Source organism: Lactuca serriola, chromosome 6 (assembly GCF_051521515.1).
Source record: "Lactuca serriola cultivar US96UC23 chromosome 6, Lser_US96UC23_V15, whole genome shotgun sequence".
In the NCBI taxonomy this organism is placed as follows: Eukaryota; Viridiplantae; Streptophyta; class Magnoliopsida; order Asterales; family Asteraceae; genus Lactuca; species Lactuca serriola.
The window spans coordinates 35,185,223-35,206,234 of NC_136413.1; the positions used below are offsets into that span (position 1 = coordinate 35,185,223).

Consider the following 21,012-nt stretch of genomic DNA (forward strand, 5'->3'; position numbering starts at 1 on the left):
ATTAGGGTTTATGGAATGGGTGTTCTTCCTCTTCTCTATGATCGGTGGCTTTGAATTTGATTATGGTTTTTGGAATAATGCTCTCTTTGTTCATCGTGAATTTATAAGATGGTTCTGAAAATGGTTTTTGATTCAAGGAATTCTTGGTGTGCCTTTGAATGTTAAGTTTTGGAACTGAATATATATATGATGAATCATATCTAAATAATTTTTTTATACGATATAGAGAAGTGTTGAAGCACTTCTTGGTGGGTTGAATGTGTTTAAATAAATCCTAATTATGGGACAAAACAATCCAAATTCACATATAAGAAGGTATTTTCATTGGTGGCAGTTTGAGTGATTCAACAACAACCGGTTTTATATACCAATTTCTAAACTGTTTTTATAGTTGAGTATTATGTGTTAACAAACTTTTTTTCAAAAATAATTGCACCAAAGGTGTAAACCTATAGAATACGTTTTTAACGAATTATTGAAACAAAAATAGATTGATGTGAATTTTAATGTTGGTTTTAGTATAAACATATCAAAGCAAAGTGCATGAACCATGCATTTATAACTTCTATCATAAGACTCGATCATGCCCCACGCCATATGATACCTAATCCCTATAATTATTAACAATTTGGACTCTTATATATGCTTTCTTATTTGAGTATTATGTTGAAATGTTGTAGTTGTTGAAAATATGCATTATTTTTGTTGTTGTTATCAGGAAATATTTATATTTATGTTTGATGTTATAGTTGTTTATACTCTTGTTTATATCATGAAATATCCATTAGTTTTATTGAATTGTACACTTGTTTTGTTGAAATATTTGTTGACAATGTGCATTAGTTTTGTTGCTGTTATAAAGAAATATCCATATTTGTGTTTGATGTTATAGCGAAATCATATATATTCTTGCTTATATCATGACATTATACACTTGTTTTGTTGAAATAGTTGTTGATAAGGTGCCTTTATGTTGATTAATTTATTGTTGAAAATGTGTTTTTAAAATGCTTAACTTGTTATTAAAACATGTATTTTTTTGTTGAATTGATCAAAGAAATGGGAGAAAAGAAGGATAGGATTAGTTGGAAGGTTGAAGGAGTAGAAAAAACGTTTCTAGAAGCTTGTTTACGTGAAGTTACGGTGAATGGGCGGGAAGGGAGTAGTTTGAAAGCATTATCTTGGAGGAATGTAGCTGAAACATTAAAAATTGAACACAACTTTATTGCGGAACAAAAACAAATGAAGAACCGCTATGACTACCTAAAGTCAAAGTTTGGTGCTTTTTTGAAGTTAAAAAACAAAACCGGCAACGTGTACAATTCAACAACCAATACCTTCAACCTTTCCAAAGAAGAATGGGAATTAGAATCAAAGGTATTTTGTTTAGTTATAAAAAACATATTATCATGTTTAAGTAATAAAATATTTTTTTCAAACAGTTAAACAAACATGTGGATTCTTTGAGACGTACGCCATTACCCTACCCCGACCTTTGCACACAGTTGTTTGAAGGCGCAATTGCGACAGACATAAATAGTTGGGGACCAACTTCTACCCTTCCCCGTCCTACTCAAGAGTCAAGCCACTATAGTTTGCATGACTTTGATGACATCGATTGCACTCAACAAGAAACTGTAGGTCTCAGTGACGAGTCATCCGCTCAATCAAAAAAACAAAAGACTAGAGATACGGCAAAGAGTCAAAATAAAAGTAAAGACAAGGGTAAAGATAAGGGTAAAGATGCATCCAACTCAAGATTGCTTGAAATCGGTGAAGATATTGCCACAGTTGCTAAAATATTTGTGGAAAAGCATTCTTCTTCAAATTTGGATGCGTGTATGGAAAAATTGGAGAAGTTAGGATGGGGAATATTTGATCCAAGATACACTACTACTGTTGCTCTTTTTGGTGAAAGTGCGGATAAGAGGCACGTGTGGTTAACCATTGATCCAGCTATTTGTGAGAATTGGGTCAAGACTGTTGGAGCACATTATTGAATGTTTCGCTAAGTAGATTTTTTTGAATGTTTTGATGGTTTTTTTTGGATAACTAGATGTTTGGTCTGAACTAGATGGTTTTTTTTGGATTACCTGATGTTTGGTTTGAACTAGATGGTTTTTTTTGGATTACTTAACATTAATGACTTGATGTTTTGGATTACTTGATGTTTTGGATTATTTGATATTAATGACTTGATGAATTTTTATGTTATATGTTGTTAATATAATTGTCATGTATTTTCAAAATAACAGATTGCTTATGGATTCGGATGAAGAAATTGCATTTTTCATGTTACTATGTTGCTATTGGTTGAATCTAGCATTCAACAGAATTGGAAGGGCAATTGATAATGATTCGGAAATGAGTGGTCATACACATACACAAGAATTATTACATGGAACTTCTACACAATGTCATGACTTGATGCGTCTTTCACGTGAAGCATATGTATTTTTATGCAATCATTTTAGATGAAACAATTGGTTGCAAAGTAGTAGGCATATAAGCGTTGAAGAAAAGATGGCTATGTTCTTGACAACTATAGCACATAATAAACGGTTCAGCATTATCAAACGAAGGTTTCAACACTCCACAGAAACAGTTCATAGATGCTTTCATGAGGTGCTAAATGCAATGATGATTTTTGCAAAAGAAGTTATAGTGCCAACAAATTCTAATGCAACCGTGAATTCCTCAGAGAAGCATCGTAAGCTAAAAGAAATCTTTCCTGGAGCAATAGGTGCGCTAGATGGAACTCTTGTACATGCAGTCGTGCCTGCTGATCAACAAACTCGCTATAGGGGAAGAGGAAAAGGTGAATGCTTTCAAAATGTTTTAGGAATTTGTGATTTTGATATGATGTTCACATTCGTATGGGCCGGTTGGGAGGGTATAACACATGATTCGAGAGTTTTGAAAGAAGTTGCATGTAACCCGACTTCAGGCTTTCCGTTCCCTCCTCCAGGTTTTTAATTCTTTTTAAATTTATTCTAAAATACAATATTAAATTTCTATATATAATACTTCCTTCACTCATGTGTATAGATAAATATTACCTTTGCGATGCTGCATACACCAACACTCGTGGATTTATGACTCCTTACCGCAAGACGAGGTATTGGTTAGCCGACTATCGACGGCGACGCCCATTAACCAAGGAAGAAAAATTCAATCATGCACATGCGCAACTCAGAAATGTTATTGAACGTGCTTACGGTGTTTTGAAGGCGAGATTCCCAATCCTAAAGTGAATGGCTCCTTTTCCTTTTTCAGTGCAAAGAGATATAGTCGTTGCTTGTTTTGCAGTCCACAATTTCATAAGGAAATGTGATATTCATGATGAGTTATTTATGGCGTTCGAGGAGAACAATGCTCAAGCACAAGGGGGGCAAAATGATGGCGAAAACATACACGATATGGAATGAGGTTCACAAGGAAATGAATACATGGATAATTTACGTGACCAGATTGCGAATCAATTGGGGTGAATTTAAATTTGTAGGATTTTATTTGGATTTTAGTATGTTTTTGTGGATTTAAAAATATTTATGTTTGATTTGGATTTGTGTTTAATTTTGATTTATGCTAAATTTGGATTTTATATGGTGTTTATATATTTTTTAATACATAATTAAAAAATTTTATTAGGTTATTTTCTAAATAAACAGTTGAATTTAATAAAAAATAAAATAGAAGAGTAAAATGGTCATTTTAATAATTCAACAGAACAATTCAGAGGTCCCAACCAAACAGCATGTTAAACATTCAGCTCTTAAAATTTCAGACCCTCTTAGAAATTCAGACCTCTTAAAAATTCAGATCTTAAAAATTTAGATCCTGCTAAACAGCCCCTGAGCATGAGATTATCCCATGTAATGTGCCAAGGGAGTCCATTTGCTTTTATTTCCAAGAGAAGGGACATTGGAGATGAAGCTGCCTTGTTTACCTGAGAGATCTAAGAGATGAGAGAGTCAAGACGTATGGCTCTACTTCAGGTAAAATCCATTAACTAACTCTATAAGTTCCTATTTTTGATTCTTAATACATGATGTGATAAGATTACATTTTGATGTTTTTCAGGATCAAAGAAAAGAAAGGAAGCTTAAGGAAGAAGCGTGCTGAATCTGATCACGAAGAAATGGATTTCGATCGCATGGATTCAAAGATCGGATTTTTGAGCTGCTACTTTAGAGTTAGGGTAGATTGCTAAGAAATATGTAATAGCATAGTTTTTCAGTTGAATTGCATTGTAAGGACAAGTTTTTCCGCAATAAAATAAATTTTGATTTTATCTTATTTATTTATCCTTGCAATGGCATGTATGAAAAATTGATGTTTGAAGGTTTCTATTATTAGCAATAATGGATTTGATTCTTAATTATGTTATTAGTGGAAATGTCGAGAATTTGCCAAATAGGGAGAGTTTCTCATTGCCTAAGTTTCAATTGGATAGAAACTTGGAATCATACAACTTGGTTGTGTGATGAGCGAGAAACTTTATAATTGGAAATAAAAGACTCATTCATTGACAAATAGTCAAGTGAAGGACTAGGAGATCGAGTTCACAATGTTGTTCATCAATCAAGTCCACCACAAGAGTGATAAAGATATTCATCATGATTTACTAAAGTTTAGTGAATATTATTATACTTATAAGATTAAGTGTAACTCTGAGTTAATTGAAAAGGTTTCAATGAATGGCAGAACGAATAAGAAGAATCAAGAAGGCAAAAAGATAAAATTTTCTCTGTTTTAAGAAGAAGGGAGAGCACCTTTTATTGTGTTTTATGATAAAGTCTTAATGATTAAGAATCATATCTCAATTGGTCCTCTAAGTGAGTCTTAGTACATTTGTATGTCTAAGAAGAGGAATCAGGAATTGTGGAAATGGTTAAATCAAGAAGTCAATCATACTTCGTTCCAATATCGAATCTTAGAGTCATACTCCAAGATTGCAAATTGAGTGACACGTCTTTAGTAGGTTTATAACACTCAACAAATGTGGAATTTGGAAAAGTTTTCTTATTCTTGCACATTTGAAATTGGTAATCTGTGCTGACTTGGATAAGACAAAGACCAACTAGGACCAATTATGTGAAGTGTTTTGTCTTGATAAGAACTACACTAACTCTTGAATATTTGTTTTGTCTAGGAAAGTTTCTTGACAAGAGAATCATATATGTCAAGAGGTCAGTGGGAGTTTTAATGATCTTGAAAAAGGTTTCAAGAACAAATCAAGAATAAACATTATCGATCATCACTAGCACACGACTTGAGGTTTACAACCTATCGTGTTGACATTATTTTGTTTCTGTGCCATTCCAATTGAGTTAATTATGTATGTGAGTTCTATGAGTTCTCATTTGAATGCATAAAGACAAAGGGCCTTAATCGATGGAAAGTACATTGATATGTAAGGATAAGTTGCTAAACTACTTGGAAGACATAGTGGGCACTCGTGTTACCATAAGGCTAGAAATCAAGAAAGTTCAATCCATATGAGTTTGGATTTGTCGCAAACTTGGTTTTGGCAAATTCACATGGACAGGAACTCATACACCATAAAATCTAAGTTTCATAAGATTCCCTCCTTCATGAAAATGACTGTGAGGAAATGCTTTCACTAAGAGAGATTTTAAGAAGATAGCAATTATGAAAATTATATTCTCAAATTCGATTATGGTTACGACATCCCTTTCCATAGTTCGAATTGTGAGATTTGGAAATTAGTCTAACATTTGGGACTTATTGATATAAGTTCTAAATTGTTTAGACACACATATGAGCTATCTAAGGCTAAGGTGTATAAGTTTAAGAAGCTTAGATAAAGGCTTATCGAAGCATCTGGTATTAGAAATGTGAACTTTAGAAATTCAATAGGCATTGTTTTCTGGAAGTTCAGATGTTTTCTGAATACATGTCAATGCTAGTGGGAGCATAAGTGTTATGCTTATATGATAATAATCATCATGATAGTGAGAGCATAAGTGTTATGTTTGTATGATTATTATGGAAAATATTTCAAGTTAGCAATATTAATTATAGAAAAACAAAGATTCAATTTGCAAAGTTGCATGGGTTGAAAAGTTGTTTTTACTATAATTAAGGGAGAGACTATTATACTTCGTTTCAATATCTAAAGCTTAGATTGAGAAATTTTAATAAATTTAGTCAAAGGATAAATAGCGTGTTCTTAAATTTCGTTTATGATTACGGTATCCCTCTTCATAGTTCGAATTGTGAGGACGTGGCACATAAAATATTATGGCAGAAGATTGATAAAGTATCATATCTTTATGTAAGACATTATGCATCGTGTCCCATACGCTTCGGGTATAGGATCGTTTGCAAATGCTATAATATTTGACCATTCTAAAATTTTCCAGATGTCTGGCGCATTAAGAGGGAAAAATGACTAGAATCAGTTTTGACTAAAGTAATTAAACAACTATCAAAGGACGATCCAAAGTTTGCTGAGGATTGGTCGCTTGTGAGTAGTTGGAAGTATGGTATTGGATGGACCATATCGACATTATTATGAATAGATAAGATTCTATCAAGAATGAGTTGTCATATGGAAAATATGGAAATGTTTCCATATTGGGAGTTGGATATTGAAAGTCTATGTCTAGATTAGAATATTTTATGCAAGAAGGATGTTCAAAGGAATGTAGTTTGAATGTGAGACTTCACGTCTATGGAATTGTCTTGTAACAATTTCCGATAGAGTACTTTGTAATTTCATTGGCCAAGTCTTGGTGACTTTTGTGCTATGATTTTGCGAAAGGATTGTTGCATGAAATGTTAGAATCTAGCATATTCTAGTAGTGGCAAGAACCTTGTGTTTTAACACTAATGATAATGATTGGGAATTGTGAAATGAGCATCATTGGAAAAGTTTTTCAATTGATCTATTTCACAAAGTAAGGACCATAGGAAACATAGTGTGCATGCTTTGTGCATGAGATAGCTATTGTTGTAATTTGAGTAATAAGTTGATTTTCTGAAACAGTAAACGATGAATAATGAGTAATCAATATGGTGTTTAAACAAAAGTGTTTTATTTACTCCCACAAGTTTGGGGCCATATAGGATTAAGTATTATTGTTGTGTTTCAATTTGCATGTTTTAACTTCCAGAATAACTGGTTTATTCGAACCTCCACAGTCAGTCATACGTTGGAAGTAGGTATGAAGGAAGACTATCATGAAGAGTCCGTAGATTGTCTAAAGAGTTTAGACATAGCACAAGTTTGTTGCAGAGTTCATGAGTGCTTTAAAAAGATTAGAGTACTGGATTAAACCCACGCTCACAAGAATCACTTCATGAATTTCACCAAGAGTGATTGTGATTCGATAATATTGTATATTCTTGAAACCAAGACATGTGAGTTGTTATTTGCTGGTCGGTTGCACATTGATGATAAGTAAACGCACCAGTAACTTGGTGTTATAAAACTTATTGTTGTGTGTGATTCGATGAGTGAGTACAAGCGAGCATTTGAGTCAAAGTTTATCCATTCCTTTTACCCAAAGTAGGATAAAAGCGATATATGTGGGCCCCTAGATGATTTAGTGATGACACCTAAGCGCTTGTCCAAGCCGGGACTAAGTTGATGTGTTCAATTGTGGTCTGTTGTCAGTCGTCATAAATCGGAAGTCGGGAAACAGTATAGAGAGAATGATCGATATTCATGTCTTGTGTCTGTACGATATTTTGAGAATGGAGGAATATATGATCCCTTATCTAAAGGACACACGTATCTGATAAGATCAGAGTTGACAGCGGCTTATGAAAGCTATGATTGTTGATCAGGTTCTGAAGTCATATGGAAAATAGCTATTAGACTTATCCAAGTGGGAAACTATTGGATTAGTGTCTAAGTCCATAACTATTTTGGTATATACTTGACCCGATTATGAGCATGGTCCTTTTGGGTTGCCTTCACCATAGTAATATGTAGGATGAATTAAGGAGAGAAAGGTTTAATTATGATTTATTAATATATTATAAGAATAATATATTAAAGGAGAAATCATATTGTTTAATTAATATTAGTCAAGAATTAATTTTGTGGCTAAAGGAGATTAATTAAACTTAAGGGATTTATTGTGTAATTATTAGATAATTACATAGATGGGCTCATGGACTCCATAGAAGGAGGAGTAGACGAATTCTATGGGGAAACCCATTAGAAATCGTCCAAGGCTTCTAAAGAAGGAGTCCATGGGCTGCTTAGGGTTTAAGCTGTCAAATTAGAGTTTCCTAGCTTGATAACCCTAATAGCCTAAGTATATAAGGAGCCCTTAGGCACCAAAAACGGGGCTAACACTTCCTTTAGGGTTTCCAGCCATTTTTTGGTGCCTCCCTTCTCTTCCCTCTTCATCCAAGTTGCTTAGTGGTGTTTGTGACTCCATTATAGGTGCAACACTTGAGGCACTAAGCTTTCTGAAGCCAAGGATTGATTGTCATTGCTATATAACAATCAAAGGTTAGATCTAAACCCTATTTTATGTTAATATGATTAATTGTATGCTAGATCTAGGGTTTATAGCTTTGGATATTTAATTGCATGTTCATTAGACAAACTAGATCCAAAAGCTATTAGGGTTTGCATGTACACCATAGGAATGATGTATTCCTCGAAACCCATTATATAGCCACATGCAACAGAGATCAGATAATCCTTCGAGTAACAGACTCAATCCTAGAACGGTTAGATTCAAACAAGAGCTGCGTAATAGGGCCAAACCCATCACTCTGGGACTATCCAGCCTGTGCCACATATGACCTAGCATATTTACTTAGTAGCTAGCCCACATTGCTAAAAGTCCCACAAAGCACAAAGCAATCAACATTCGGACAACGGCAAAACTAACCAACATATTCCAATCAAACAATTCTAGCTACACATATAATTCACAATTAGGTGACTCCTGTCACTAATCTTATCCTAGGCTCACCTTAGGGTAATCTCCGACCCACAAGCTATCATAGAACATCTGGCCCACATACCACAACCCATGTTGTTGGCTGCCTTATGCATGCAAATTGTACAAAGAACAGGAAACGAGCCAAACCAATTATTCTAAGGCCATGAGATCCTAACCGTATATAATTTTAAAAACATACACGTAGCAGTTACCAATACCAATAACCATTCACATTCTAGCATGGCATACCACGTAAGGCCAACCTATTAATGACTACTTAGCACTAGCATGCAAGTCTAAAAGCTCATATAGCATACAAAGGCATCTCTCCTAGCCCTAACTAGCATGCGATATTTAGATTCATAATCAAATCATAATAGATAACAATTGTGGGTATCCTAGGGAAACTTAATTGACTCGGCTGATTGCATGCACCACACCCTTTCTTGTCTTATAAGTTCTTTCCTTAAAACATTTTCCTTTTTGAAAACTTAACAGATCCTCAGTTTGAGTTTGGACACACCCGAAAGTATGTCTGAATCCCTCAAACCAAGGCTCTGATACCAACTTGTAACGACCCAAAAAAATCAAGGGTAAAAATTTCATTTTTAATATAACCCAAACATAGATATCATTTATTCCAATCATTCCAAAACATTATTAATTAAAAACGTTTATCAAAGTTCATCCCAAAATCATTCTTTATGGAAAACATGGGTGTGTGTGTGTGCTGCGATCAAGCTGAGCCCTTCCTTTCCAAAACAGAGATACCTGAAACCATAAATAAAACTGTAAGCACGAAGCTTAGCGAGTTCCCCAGAGGATACCCCGCATAATCCACATAATCACATAATCCATATCAGCTGTAACAACTATATAAACCTTATCAATCACACAAGCCATGCATACAAAAATATAAGGATGTCCTGGAAACCCTCCAGGGTCTTACATCGGGTGCCATGGGAACCCCCACATGGTCTTAGCCCACTTTCATACCAACCATACATATAAGGACGCCCTGGAAACCTTCCAGGGTCTTACTCTGGGTGCCATGGGAACCCCCACATGGTCGTGACTAAGGATGCCATGGAAACCCTCCAAGGTCTTACACCCTAGTGCCTCGGGAACCCCTCGAGGTCTTCCATGTAAGTATCACAAAGACAACTAGCATATCACATAACATATAATCAACTAGCATACCACATAACACGAAATCAACTAGCATATCACATAATGCATAATGGGCCGGCCTTGGTGCCTTAGACCCATTGGTATGGTGAGGAGACTCACCTCGAATGCAGAAGCTTCCCAAAAGAACTCTTTAGTTGCTGCCCTGCCAGCTTCCCAAGCTGTCACTACCAATCAATATACCTAATTAGCAGTTGGGTCCATAGAATAATCCTTAATCCATGCATGGGGGTAAAATGACCATTCTACCACTGGCCTTGTATGATTCAAACTAAGGCCCAAAACCCATACCAAAAGCCCAACACTATAATGTCCATAAATCCATCAATGGCCCAATTTTCCAAATTAGGCACAAGACCATAGTGGGCCTCCACAAATAAAATATCAACCCAAAATTTGATGGCCCAATAGCACCCAGAACAACAAAGACAAGAAGATGGCCCAAACTGAAGCCCAAAAACCAAAATCCCATTATGCTGAGTACGCGGGGCGTACTCAGCTTATACGTTAAGCGTACTAGCTTAAGGGCTTATACGCTCTGCATACAGGCTTGTACGCTCAGCATACTCCTCCTGTTGACCAACTCTCAATCCTAGCTCTTAATCCATTAAGCCAAGACGTCCAGAACCTCAAAATGGCTAAATATAAGTTACTTGATCCATAAAGTCGAATGCTTTAAGCCTTTGCATGGCTTAATGAATCCCAAACACCAAAGATGAATTCCAAAAGGTCAAAATCACTCCCAAAATGTCTTAAAACTTCTTAATACCTTAAGACCTCAGTCCAAACTTTCAGATCTGATTTCAAGGGACTTCTTAAGTCATAAAGTTTCCAACTTGATGACTTAGCATAACTCAATGGGGTCTAAATCTAAACCTTAAGTGCCAAACTTCCATCAAATAACTAGCAAATCATGCATGGAAGGTTTACACTCCTCAAGATCCAAACTTTATGACTCCATAACCTCGGTAAGGACCAAATAAGAGGCTCAAAGGTTCTAGAGTAACTTCTACTCATAAGAACCACCTCAAAGGGACCAAAATCATAACAATGTACCACTTATGTAACGACCCAATTTTCACGACCAAAAATTTTGTTTTAAAAACATTACTTTAGCAAATATTAATAACTAAAAAAACATTGTCTGATCAAATCATAACACAAAGTGAACCATGTCTAGAAGCCAATTCATACATTCAATCAAAATATCAGAGTACAAATCCCAGTGAAGCTCGTAAATGCGGAAACCGGAGAGTGTGTGTGTGACATGCTGCTACCGCGCCGGCTCCTTTCCCCTAGCTGAGGAGGTACCTGAAACCAAAACTGAAAAGTGTAAGCACAAAGCTTAGTGAGTTCCCCCATCGTACCACATACCATACAAACACGTAACATACATACTGCCAGGCTATTCTGGGGTGCCTGACTACCCGGTACGGCCGTTCTGGGGTGCCGTCCTACCCGTGTCAAGCCATTCTGGGGTGCTGACTACCCATGTCAAGCCATTCTGGGGTGCTGACTACCCATGTCAAGCCATTCTGGGGTGCTGACTACCCGTCGGTCCTAACAACCGACCACAGGGACTGGTCCCCTCATACTACCTCTATCGCATATAACATAACAAGCCAGCATGCAAACATATCATCATGTACTGTCAGACGTATCTGGGGTGTCTGACTACCCTTCGGTCCTAACAACCGAACTCGACTACTATCACATACAACATATCATGCTAGCATATAACATATCAGGTAGTAGTAAATCTAGATGATATCACAAAGACAATCATCTATCATACGTCTCCTACTGGTGGGTCGGCGTTGTGGCCTTAGACCCACCGCTACTGGAAGGTAACTCACCTCGAAGTAGCTGCTGATCTGATCGGGAACTCACTGCCTACTGCTACTGCTGCTGCTGCTCCGGAAATCCTCCGGCTGCAATTCCCACAACATACTCAATCAAACACTGTTCACTGACCTTTGGGTAAAATGACCATTTTACCCCTGACCATGCCCTAAGCCAAAGTCAGAGTCAACTTTCAGTTGACCCGACTCGCCAAGTTGGCTTTCCAACTCGCCGAGTCCCTACCCAAACGACTGCCCTGAATCCCGATCCTACCCGTCGAGTTAGGCGACGACTCGACGGGTTCACCTTCTTAACCAATATTCAAGTCCTTCATCCTACTCGCCGAGTTGTATGAACAACTCGTCGAGTTCACCTTCATCCGATGAACACTTATGCTAAGACTCGCCGAGTTGCATGAACAACTCGTCGAGTCCAACTTCATCCGAAGAACACTTATGCTGCGACTCGCCGAGTTGTATGAACAACTCGCCGAGTCTGTTCTTGATCTAAGGAGATTGCCCTGAACTCACCGAGTCAGGGCATTGACTCGCCGAGTACCTCCATAGATGAGTTAAGCTTCCGACTCACTGAGTCACACCCCGTGACTCACTGCTCACTCGACACTACGGAAAGGGGACAAACTCGGAGACTCGCGAACAGACTCACCGAGTCATATGAACGACTCGCCGAGTCGTTGCCATGCACCCACTAAATACACAGATTTGCTCGATTCCAGTCCATGCCATTCACAGATCTGGACTTCTAGGACACGAATCACACGTAAAGTTTCCAACTTTACGCGTGGATATTCACCAATATGGATTTTAGGGTTCAAAATGTCTCAAAAGGGTAGATCTAGGGTGAACAAGCAACATGGGGCCATAAAGCTAACAGATCTGAGCTCCTGGAGCTCAATCTTGCCTAGATCTAAGGGCCAATCAGCCTATTACGAAATAATTTGCACATACAAACTTGGGGTTTGGCTCAAGAATGACTTACATGGAGTAATAAGCATAGAAACAAGGGAAAAACGGATTATACCTCAAAGGAACTGCTGAAAGAGTGCAAAGATGCCTGGATTCCTTTCCTTCCTCTTGATCTACTTCCCCTTTTTCCTCAAAACCTTCAAGAACACACACAGTAGCCTCAAACTCTCAAGGAACAAGCTTAGGACGTGGGTTGGGAGCTCTGGGGAGAGAATGGGGGCTGGCCTGGGCGGATAAGTCCTTTAAATAGGGTGCAAACCCCTGAAACTTAGGGTTTCATCCAACAGCTGTGACTCGCCGAGTCCAGGATATGGACTCGCCGAGTCGCCAACTTAAACGTGTCCCGGGTCCCGCATCCACTCGGCGAGTCGGACCTATGACTCGCCGAGTCCAAGGCTAAAAGAAAGGAAATACTCAAATAACATTTACGTACCAGGAACCGGGTGCTACAACTTAGCTAGATCTATATGAAAGAGTTGTAAATGTTGAGACTTTATACCTCCAGAAGATAGATCTAGGTGTACAAAGCTTGGATCCAAAAGCTCCAAGTCAAACAATGACTTTTCAAGAAGCTCCCTCTTCCTCTTCTAGCACTAAAACACACCAAAAATCACTTTGAAGCTTTATAATCACTCAAATGGGGGCTAAGGGTCGATTTCTAGGGTTTGGAGAGATGGAGGCTAAAGATCTTAGGGTTAGGTTATGAGATAAGGAGCTTAAATAGGGTCCAAGACCCTAAAATATGGTTCTAATCTGACTGGAGTACGCCCAACATACATATGGTACGCCCAGCGTACTCCGGGGAACATTCGCGACCATTCTAGTCAGTATGCCCAACATACTCCAAGGTACGCCCATCGTAGTCCCTTCTTCCCTAGTACACCCCGCGTACTCTTTGTGTACTCGGCTAAGCCTGAAAAACCACGAAACTTCTGAAGGCCATAACTTCTTCGTTATAAGTCTGATTCCGATGATCTTTATATCCACGGAAAGGTGATGAGAAGCTCTACACTTCTAACAACTCAAACCTATCTTAAGACCTTCTGAACAAAAATCCATTTTCCACAAAAGCCCGAACTGCCACTTTACCAAAATACCCCTAGGCTCTTAAACACGAACCGAACACTCGGATCACTTCTATTACATCACCCGCACCCAAATGGGTCTAGGTATTCCTTCCCAAAATCCATAATCCTTGTAATGACCAACCTCGAGCCACAGCCTCAGACTAGAAGTCAATTCGGATCAGAGCATTACATTGCTGCCATTTTTTTTTTCAATTTTCCTTACCACTATATATACAAACATAAACAAAAACCTATTCAATCAAACCTATATTATTTCTTTTATACATTTACATACCTTTTCTAAAAAATCCTCTCATAAAAATGGCAAATCCATTAGAAAATTGTAAGTTGTTGCTAATCGTTGGTCAGGCTGTTGTGAAATCATAGGAAGTGATTATGGATATGATTCAAGAAGAAGAAAAAGAAGAAGAAGAAGAATAAGAACAAGAACAAGAACAAGAACAAGAACAAGAACAAGAACCAGAACAAGAACAAGAGGAAATCCAACCTAGGACACGAAAGATGCTTCTCAGAGATCGTTGGGATGCAAACAACCGCCTAATGGCACACTACTTCAATGAAAACTTTGTTTACGAGGAACATCAGTTTCGACGTCGATTTCGAATGGTGAAACATTATTTCTTCGTATAGTTGGTGACATTACTAACATTTCCAAATATATTAGACAACATCGAGATGCAAGAGGTGAGGATGGGTTTTCAGAAATACAAAAATGTGCAGTTGTGGTTCGTTAATTAGCTTACGGTTTTGTTTTTGATTCATGAGACAGATATTTTCAAATGTCTAAGCGAGTAGCTGGGGACAGTTTGGATGAGTTTTGCAGATGCGTTGTCACTATTTACGGTCCAATGTATTTGTGTAAACCCACTTTTAATGACATCCAATCATTATATGCACATCATGCTAGTGTTCATGGCTTTCCTGGTATGCTTGGAAGTTTGGATTGTCTTCATTGGGCTTGGGGTAGTAGTCCTAATGCATGGAAATGACAATTTACATGGGATGATAAGGGTCACCCCACAATCATACTTGAAGCTATTGCGTCACAGGATCATTGGATTTGGCATTTTTTTTTGGTGCTCCCGGATCAAACAGCGATATTAATGTTTTAGACATGTAGTCCATATTCAATGGGTTTTGTGATGGGTTCGCACTTAACTGTCCATTTCAAGTGAATGGAACGATGTACAATTATAGGTATTAACTTGCTGATGGTATATACCATGAATTTGTTGTGTTTGTAAGAATGCTAACATGTCCAGGTGATCCAAAACACAAAGTATAAAGCGTACCAAGAAAATGCTAGGAATGATGTCGAACAAGCATTTAGAGTCCTCAAGAAGCGTTGGCGCATACTAGAACATTCGGCTCGTCTTCAAGGTGTGGAAAAGCTCGCTTTGATTATGTATGTGTGTATCATTTTACATAATATGATTTTGGAAAACGAGCACAAAATAATTTGACAGTTTCAACAAAATGACAATGCATCCTCTAGTGTGCCAATACCGCCTGGTTTCATCCCATGGCCTGCAAGAAGAAAGACGATACGTGGCAATCAAAAACACCACGAGCTTCACAACGATTTGGCGGAACACATGTATCAGGTTAATGAAATTGATTTAAATGAGCCAACTGACAATGATATCGGTGAATATTCGGACTGAAATATTTTATTAAGTTAGTTAATTTAAATTTTGTTTTATGATTGTTAAATCAAATGTAACATTTTCAATTTATGAAATATTATGTTATTTTAATTAGTATTTATTTTTATGTTTATGTAATTATTTAGATTTTTGAATTAAAAAAAATGAAATTTTGGTAGGTAAAACATCACCACATCCTACCTCCCCTACCTCGTAGGTAAAAAATGTAAAAATTGCAACAACTTAGGTGACGTTTATGTAACATCTTTTTATTTACCATCAGCAAAAATTATACTACACCCCTTAGCCTTATAAAATGTTTAGTGTTTTTCTACACAAAAAAGGATTTTGTTTATTAAGGGGGTGTTTGGATAGGGAAAAAATAGGTTGCTTATTGCATATTGTTTAATCCCACCGCAATAAGCAAATTTAAGTGTTTGGATAGTAGTCTTTAAGAATCAGCTTATTGCAGTAGAAATAAACAAAATAAGCTGATTTTAATAAGCAAAGTGAAGAATGCTTATTGCTTATTGGTCATTTTACACATATAAGCTGGTTTGTTTGCCAAACACTTAACATGTTTATTGTTTATTGCTTATTCTCACCGCAATAAGCTAAACCATACACATTTTTAAAAAAAAAATGTTTATTCTCACTGCAATAAGCAAATAAGCAATAAGCTAAAAACTTTTTATCCAAACACCCCCAAAAAATAGAAACAGACAAGATGATTTCATTGATCGCAACATATTCATATATAATTAACCTATTTAAATTATCTTAATACTTATAAAGTAGGGAACTTAGTAATTTAATCAATTTTTAATATTTATTTGAAAAAAATAACTAAAAAAAACTTTTTGACATTTTGGACTAAGAAAAAACACTTTTTTTGACTAATTCTGGAACAGTATTCCGGACTAAAATTCCGGATTTCAAAAAAAAAAACTCTAGAATTTCAAAACAAGTCCGAAATCCAAAGTACAATTCTAGAATTTTGAGAAAAAAATCATTTTTTACTTAAATTTAACAAAATGATAAACAAACATATTAATATATTAATGTTAACTATATAAGATATTAATACATAAAATTAAACATTTTATTGAAAAACATTGACATTAAACATTTCAAAATGTGGTATTCGGAATCCCAAAAAATATAAAAATATCTTCGATAAAATAAATAAATAAAAACTCCGGAATGAAGAAATTCCGGATTATTTTTCAAAAATAGAAAAAACAAATTATATGATTTCCCATTGAAATATGATATTGAGTTTTGATTTATTCACTAATATCCAACGACGACTTTTCGTCGTTTCATGTGTCAGCTTGCAAGTTGAGTTTTATAAATATGTCTTCAGTCCATATATTATTATGGAGAAATTAAATATCCTCCTACCATTTGTTCCTATTTTTCCTCCTACCATATCAAATGTTGACATGTGTCACATTTAATTAGACATTTAATGAAATTAATAATCATTTAATCCACTTGTCAACATTTGATTGTCAACATTTGATATGGTAGGAGGAAAAGTAGGAACAAATGGTAGGAGGATATTTAATTTCTCATTATTATGATACTTGCCTATAATTTATGGATTAGATTCCAAACAGCCGGAATGCATTAATTGAATTATACATGTAATTAAAGAAACCATGGCTATATATGCTATGAAAAACTACATGTGGTTAATATCATCAATCCCCTTCCTTGAATTTTTCTCTTTGTTAAAATGACGATGATACGCAGCCTCATAAGATTTGGTAGAAGGCAGTTTCACACAATCGTATCCAGAGAAATCATCAAACCCTCTTCTCCGACCCCTTCGCACCTCAAAACTTCCAACCTTTCATTGATTGATCAACTCGTTCCCGATACATTTTTGCCGATGGTTACATTCTACGCAAACAGAATCCATGGTAGAAGTAGATGTAGATCCCATGATAAAACACTTGATCTGAAGCATTCATTATCTCAAACATTAACCAAGTACTACCCTTTTGCTGGTAGGCATGCTAAAGTCGCACCAGCTTGTATAGATTGCAACGACAATGGAGCTGAGTTCCTTGAAGCATCGACTGATACCACACTCTCAGATTTCCTTCAATCCTCGCACCATGAAGATCTCGACCAGTTATTTCCACATGGTATATTAAATTACAACTCCAATCATGGAGATGGAGATCATGATCTTCACAACGACGAAGTGATTCCACTTGCAGTTCAGCTTAATCATTTTGAATGTGGAGGAGTAGCAGTTGCAGTGTCGTTGTCCCACAAGGTAGCAGATGGAAGCAGTTTGGTTCATTTTTTAAACGACTGGGCTATGATGACACGACTTTGCTCCAAAGAGCAGAAGAAGCATGAATTTTCAATTGATCATGACCCAAAGTTTATTCCTTTTCAACACATGAACGTAAACTTTACGTCACTTTTGCTTGAGAGATCAAAGGATTGTGTAACAAGGAGTTTCATATTCCCTAACTCAAAGATAAACGATCTTAAACTCAAAGTCAAAGCCATGACCGAAGAATCTGGACACCCCATCACCAACCCTACTCGTGTTGAAGTTTTGAATTGGATACTTTATAAGTGTGCAGTGGCTGCAGCTACCAAAAACAATTCAGGGGTTTTCAAACCCAGTGGGGTTAATCATCTAATAAACATTAGAGGAAAAATGATCGAGTCATTGCCTCAAAAGAGCATAGGAAATTATGTCATGGCAATGGAGATTGCAACAGAGGAGGAAAGTGAACTGAAGCCCGAGTCATTTATCAACAAGCTCAAGAAAGAAAAGATACAAATCCAAGGCCTAAGAAATATGGAAACTGTCTTTGGTCTTTTTTCTCAACCCGTTGTAGAAGAAGGGCAAAGAAAACTTGATGTTTTTTATATTTGTTCAAGCTTTTGTGGGTATCCTACATATGAGATTGGTTTTGGGTGGGGAAAGCCTGTAAAAGCAACCCTTGCTGGAGATCTAAAGAAGAATAGCTTTATTTTGATGGATGCTCCAAATGGTATTGAAGCACTTGTGTGTCTAGGAAAGCAAGACATGGCCATTATGCAAAATGACCCTGAGCTTCTTGCCTTTCTCTAGTTTTACTCATGGCTTTTATAGCAAAATTTCTAGAATCTAATTAGCTTTGTTAAAAAATAATTACAAGTGTGTTTTTTTACATGTTTCGGTTTGTGACTCATTTGTAAGTGTAGATACCTAATCATATATATGGCATTGATGTTATCAGTAAGATCTAGTTTCCTCTTATTTTTAATAGTTGATTAATAAATGATTCTTAGTAATCATGTGAGTTTGGGACTAAAGGAGATTTTTATATGAATCTTTGTTGGGTAATTGAAACTCATGTGTGTCTAATTTGAACTAGCTGAAAAAAATAAAAGGGTCAAAAAAATTTGTTATTGTGTCTAATTTGATAGTTGGTGTCTAAGAGGCTAACTGAGTATGAAGTTAAACTATCTCTCATTGAAATCATATTTGTTTGTTTCTCACTGAAATCATATTTATTTGATTACGTCTCTACTGAGTATGTTAAATATTGAATATGACTATTTTACCTTTTTATTTTGTTTTGTGTTGAATAAAATATTTTAAGTTGATAAAATATATGAATAACGTTGCTAAATAATTATAAAAAAACAAAATGATACACAAAATCCAAAGTAAACATAAATCATTCAAAGCCAAATTCAAGCAAATCATAATAAATCATACATGCGTTACATAACTCCAAGTTCTCGATTTAATTATTTGGAGTTTCATAACTCTATACCAATAACAATTTAATTTAGTTCTTTCAATCCATAAAATAAAAGTAATCTAATAGAATACAATGGAGAACCAGGTGGTAAATCTATAATTTTAAAGATTATCGTGGAGTTTAATATGTGGTTTACCTTACCCATATGAGTTATATATTCACTATAATTCACAAAAAAGGCTTCAACTTTGTATTTTTTTCTCCAAGTGATGTTCATTCTCCCGTATTTAATGAAAAAGAACAAAATATCAAACACCTAGTAGCATTCATAAACTTGAATGAAAAGAAAATTTTGTAAGGGTTCACAAGAACCAAAACAATGCTAAAGAATGTTGATCCCAACATAAATGGTTGGCAAAAAAAAGAACTTGAAATTAATGGTGGTAACCACTATGATAACCTAAAATGTTTAGAACCAAAAGGAGTTTGAGAAGCTATGTATTACAACAAAACTATGAAGAATGCAAAATCAGAACAAGGCTCTTTCAAATATATTCTGAGTCCGGAGTGAAAGAGAAAAAAAGTCCCTTAATATACACGAATTTCATCAACTTTTTTTTATAATAAGTCAATAAATGAAAAAAAAAAATTGTACTAGCATCTAAATATAACATATTCGATTACAAAAAATTTATACATACATGATTCCTAAATAATATATACATATATATATAATAAAATCCATATAAAATTTGGACCTCTTTAAAAGATGGATCCTGAATGGTTATCCCTATCGCTCACCCTCTAGGACGGACCTGAATCAGAACTAGAAATTAACAAATCGTGAAACATGTCCACTGCATGATAATCAAAATTATGCACACAATTTTATCAATGAGCTCACCAGATAGAAAAGGAAAAATAAGGGCAAATGATTTTCTTTTCTTAGTTACCTTCTTTTCTTAATGGACCGAATCACACTTTAAGGAATAAATAAGAATCTTCAATTAACTGTATCAAATGCATTAATCTGACCGAATCAGATCCTACTTCTTACCGAATCAGTACGAAGCAAAACAAACAACCCCTAACTTTAATATGGAATATCAAATATAATTTAGAAAAATATTTATAATGTCTTACAATTGTAAATAACGAGTTTTCATATTTTGAAAACAACCTACAAGTTATGATATGTTTTTTCAATGGGATAAAGAACTGTTTCTCTCTATTATATTTTACAATTTTAAAAAATCAAATATAAATCATGATATCTATAGAAAAAAACTTTTATTTGTTAGCCACCTCCTAAAATACAAGTATATGTTAATGTATAAATTTTCTTCAACGCCATTCGAATAATTTTTTTTGTTGGGTTGGTCTTGCTCACAAGTCATATGTGTCCATAACTTTTTTTTACAATATAATCTATAAAAAGAAATCCTAAAGGTGTTTATGGACACCTTAAGATGTATGTGGGCTTCGCCCTTGAATCCTTGCGGAGTTAAAGACATGCCATTGTGACTTTGTATAATTTCAAATGCAGTTTTAAAAGGCAATTTGCACAAAAATCTAACAAAAATTATGATCCATTTTTAATT

General features: G+C 35.7%; 1 protein-coding gene across 1 annotated transcript; it reads left to right on the forward strand.

Moving 5' to 3' along the window:
• Positions 1 to 17,410: 17,410 nt before the first annotated feature.
• LOC145058303 (akuammiline synthase 1-like) lies at positions 17,411 to 18,943 on the forward strand. The gene has a single exon (XM_079006226.1). It carries the CDS (start codon positions 17,428 to 17,430, stop codon positions 18,790 to 18,792), a length of 1,365 nt encoding a protein of 454 aa, XP_078862352.1. The 5' UTR covers positions 17,411 to 17,427; the 3' UTR covers positions 18,793 to 18,943.
• The last annotated feature ends 2,069 nt before the right edge of the window (positions 18,944 to 21,012 follow it).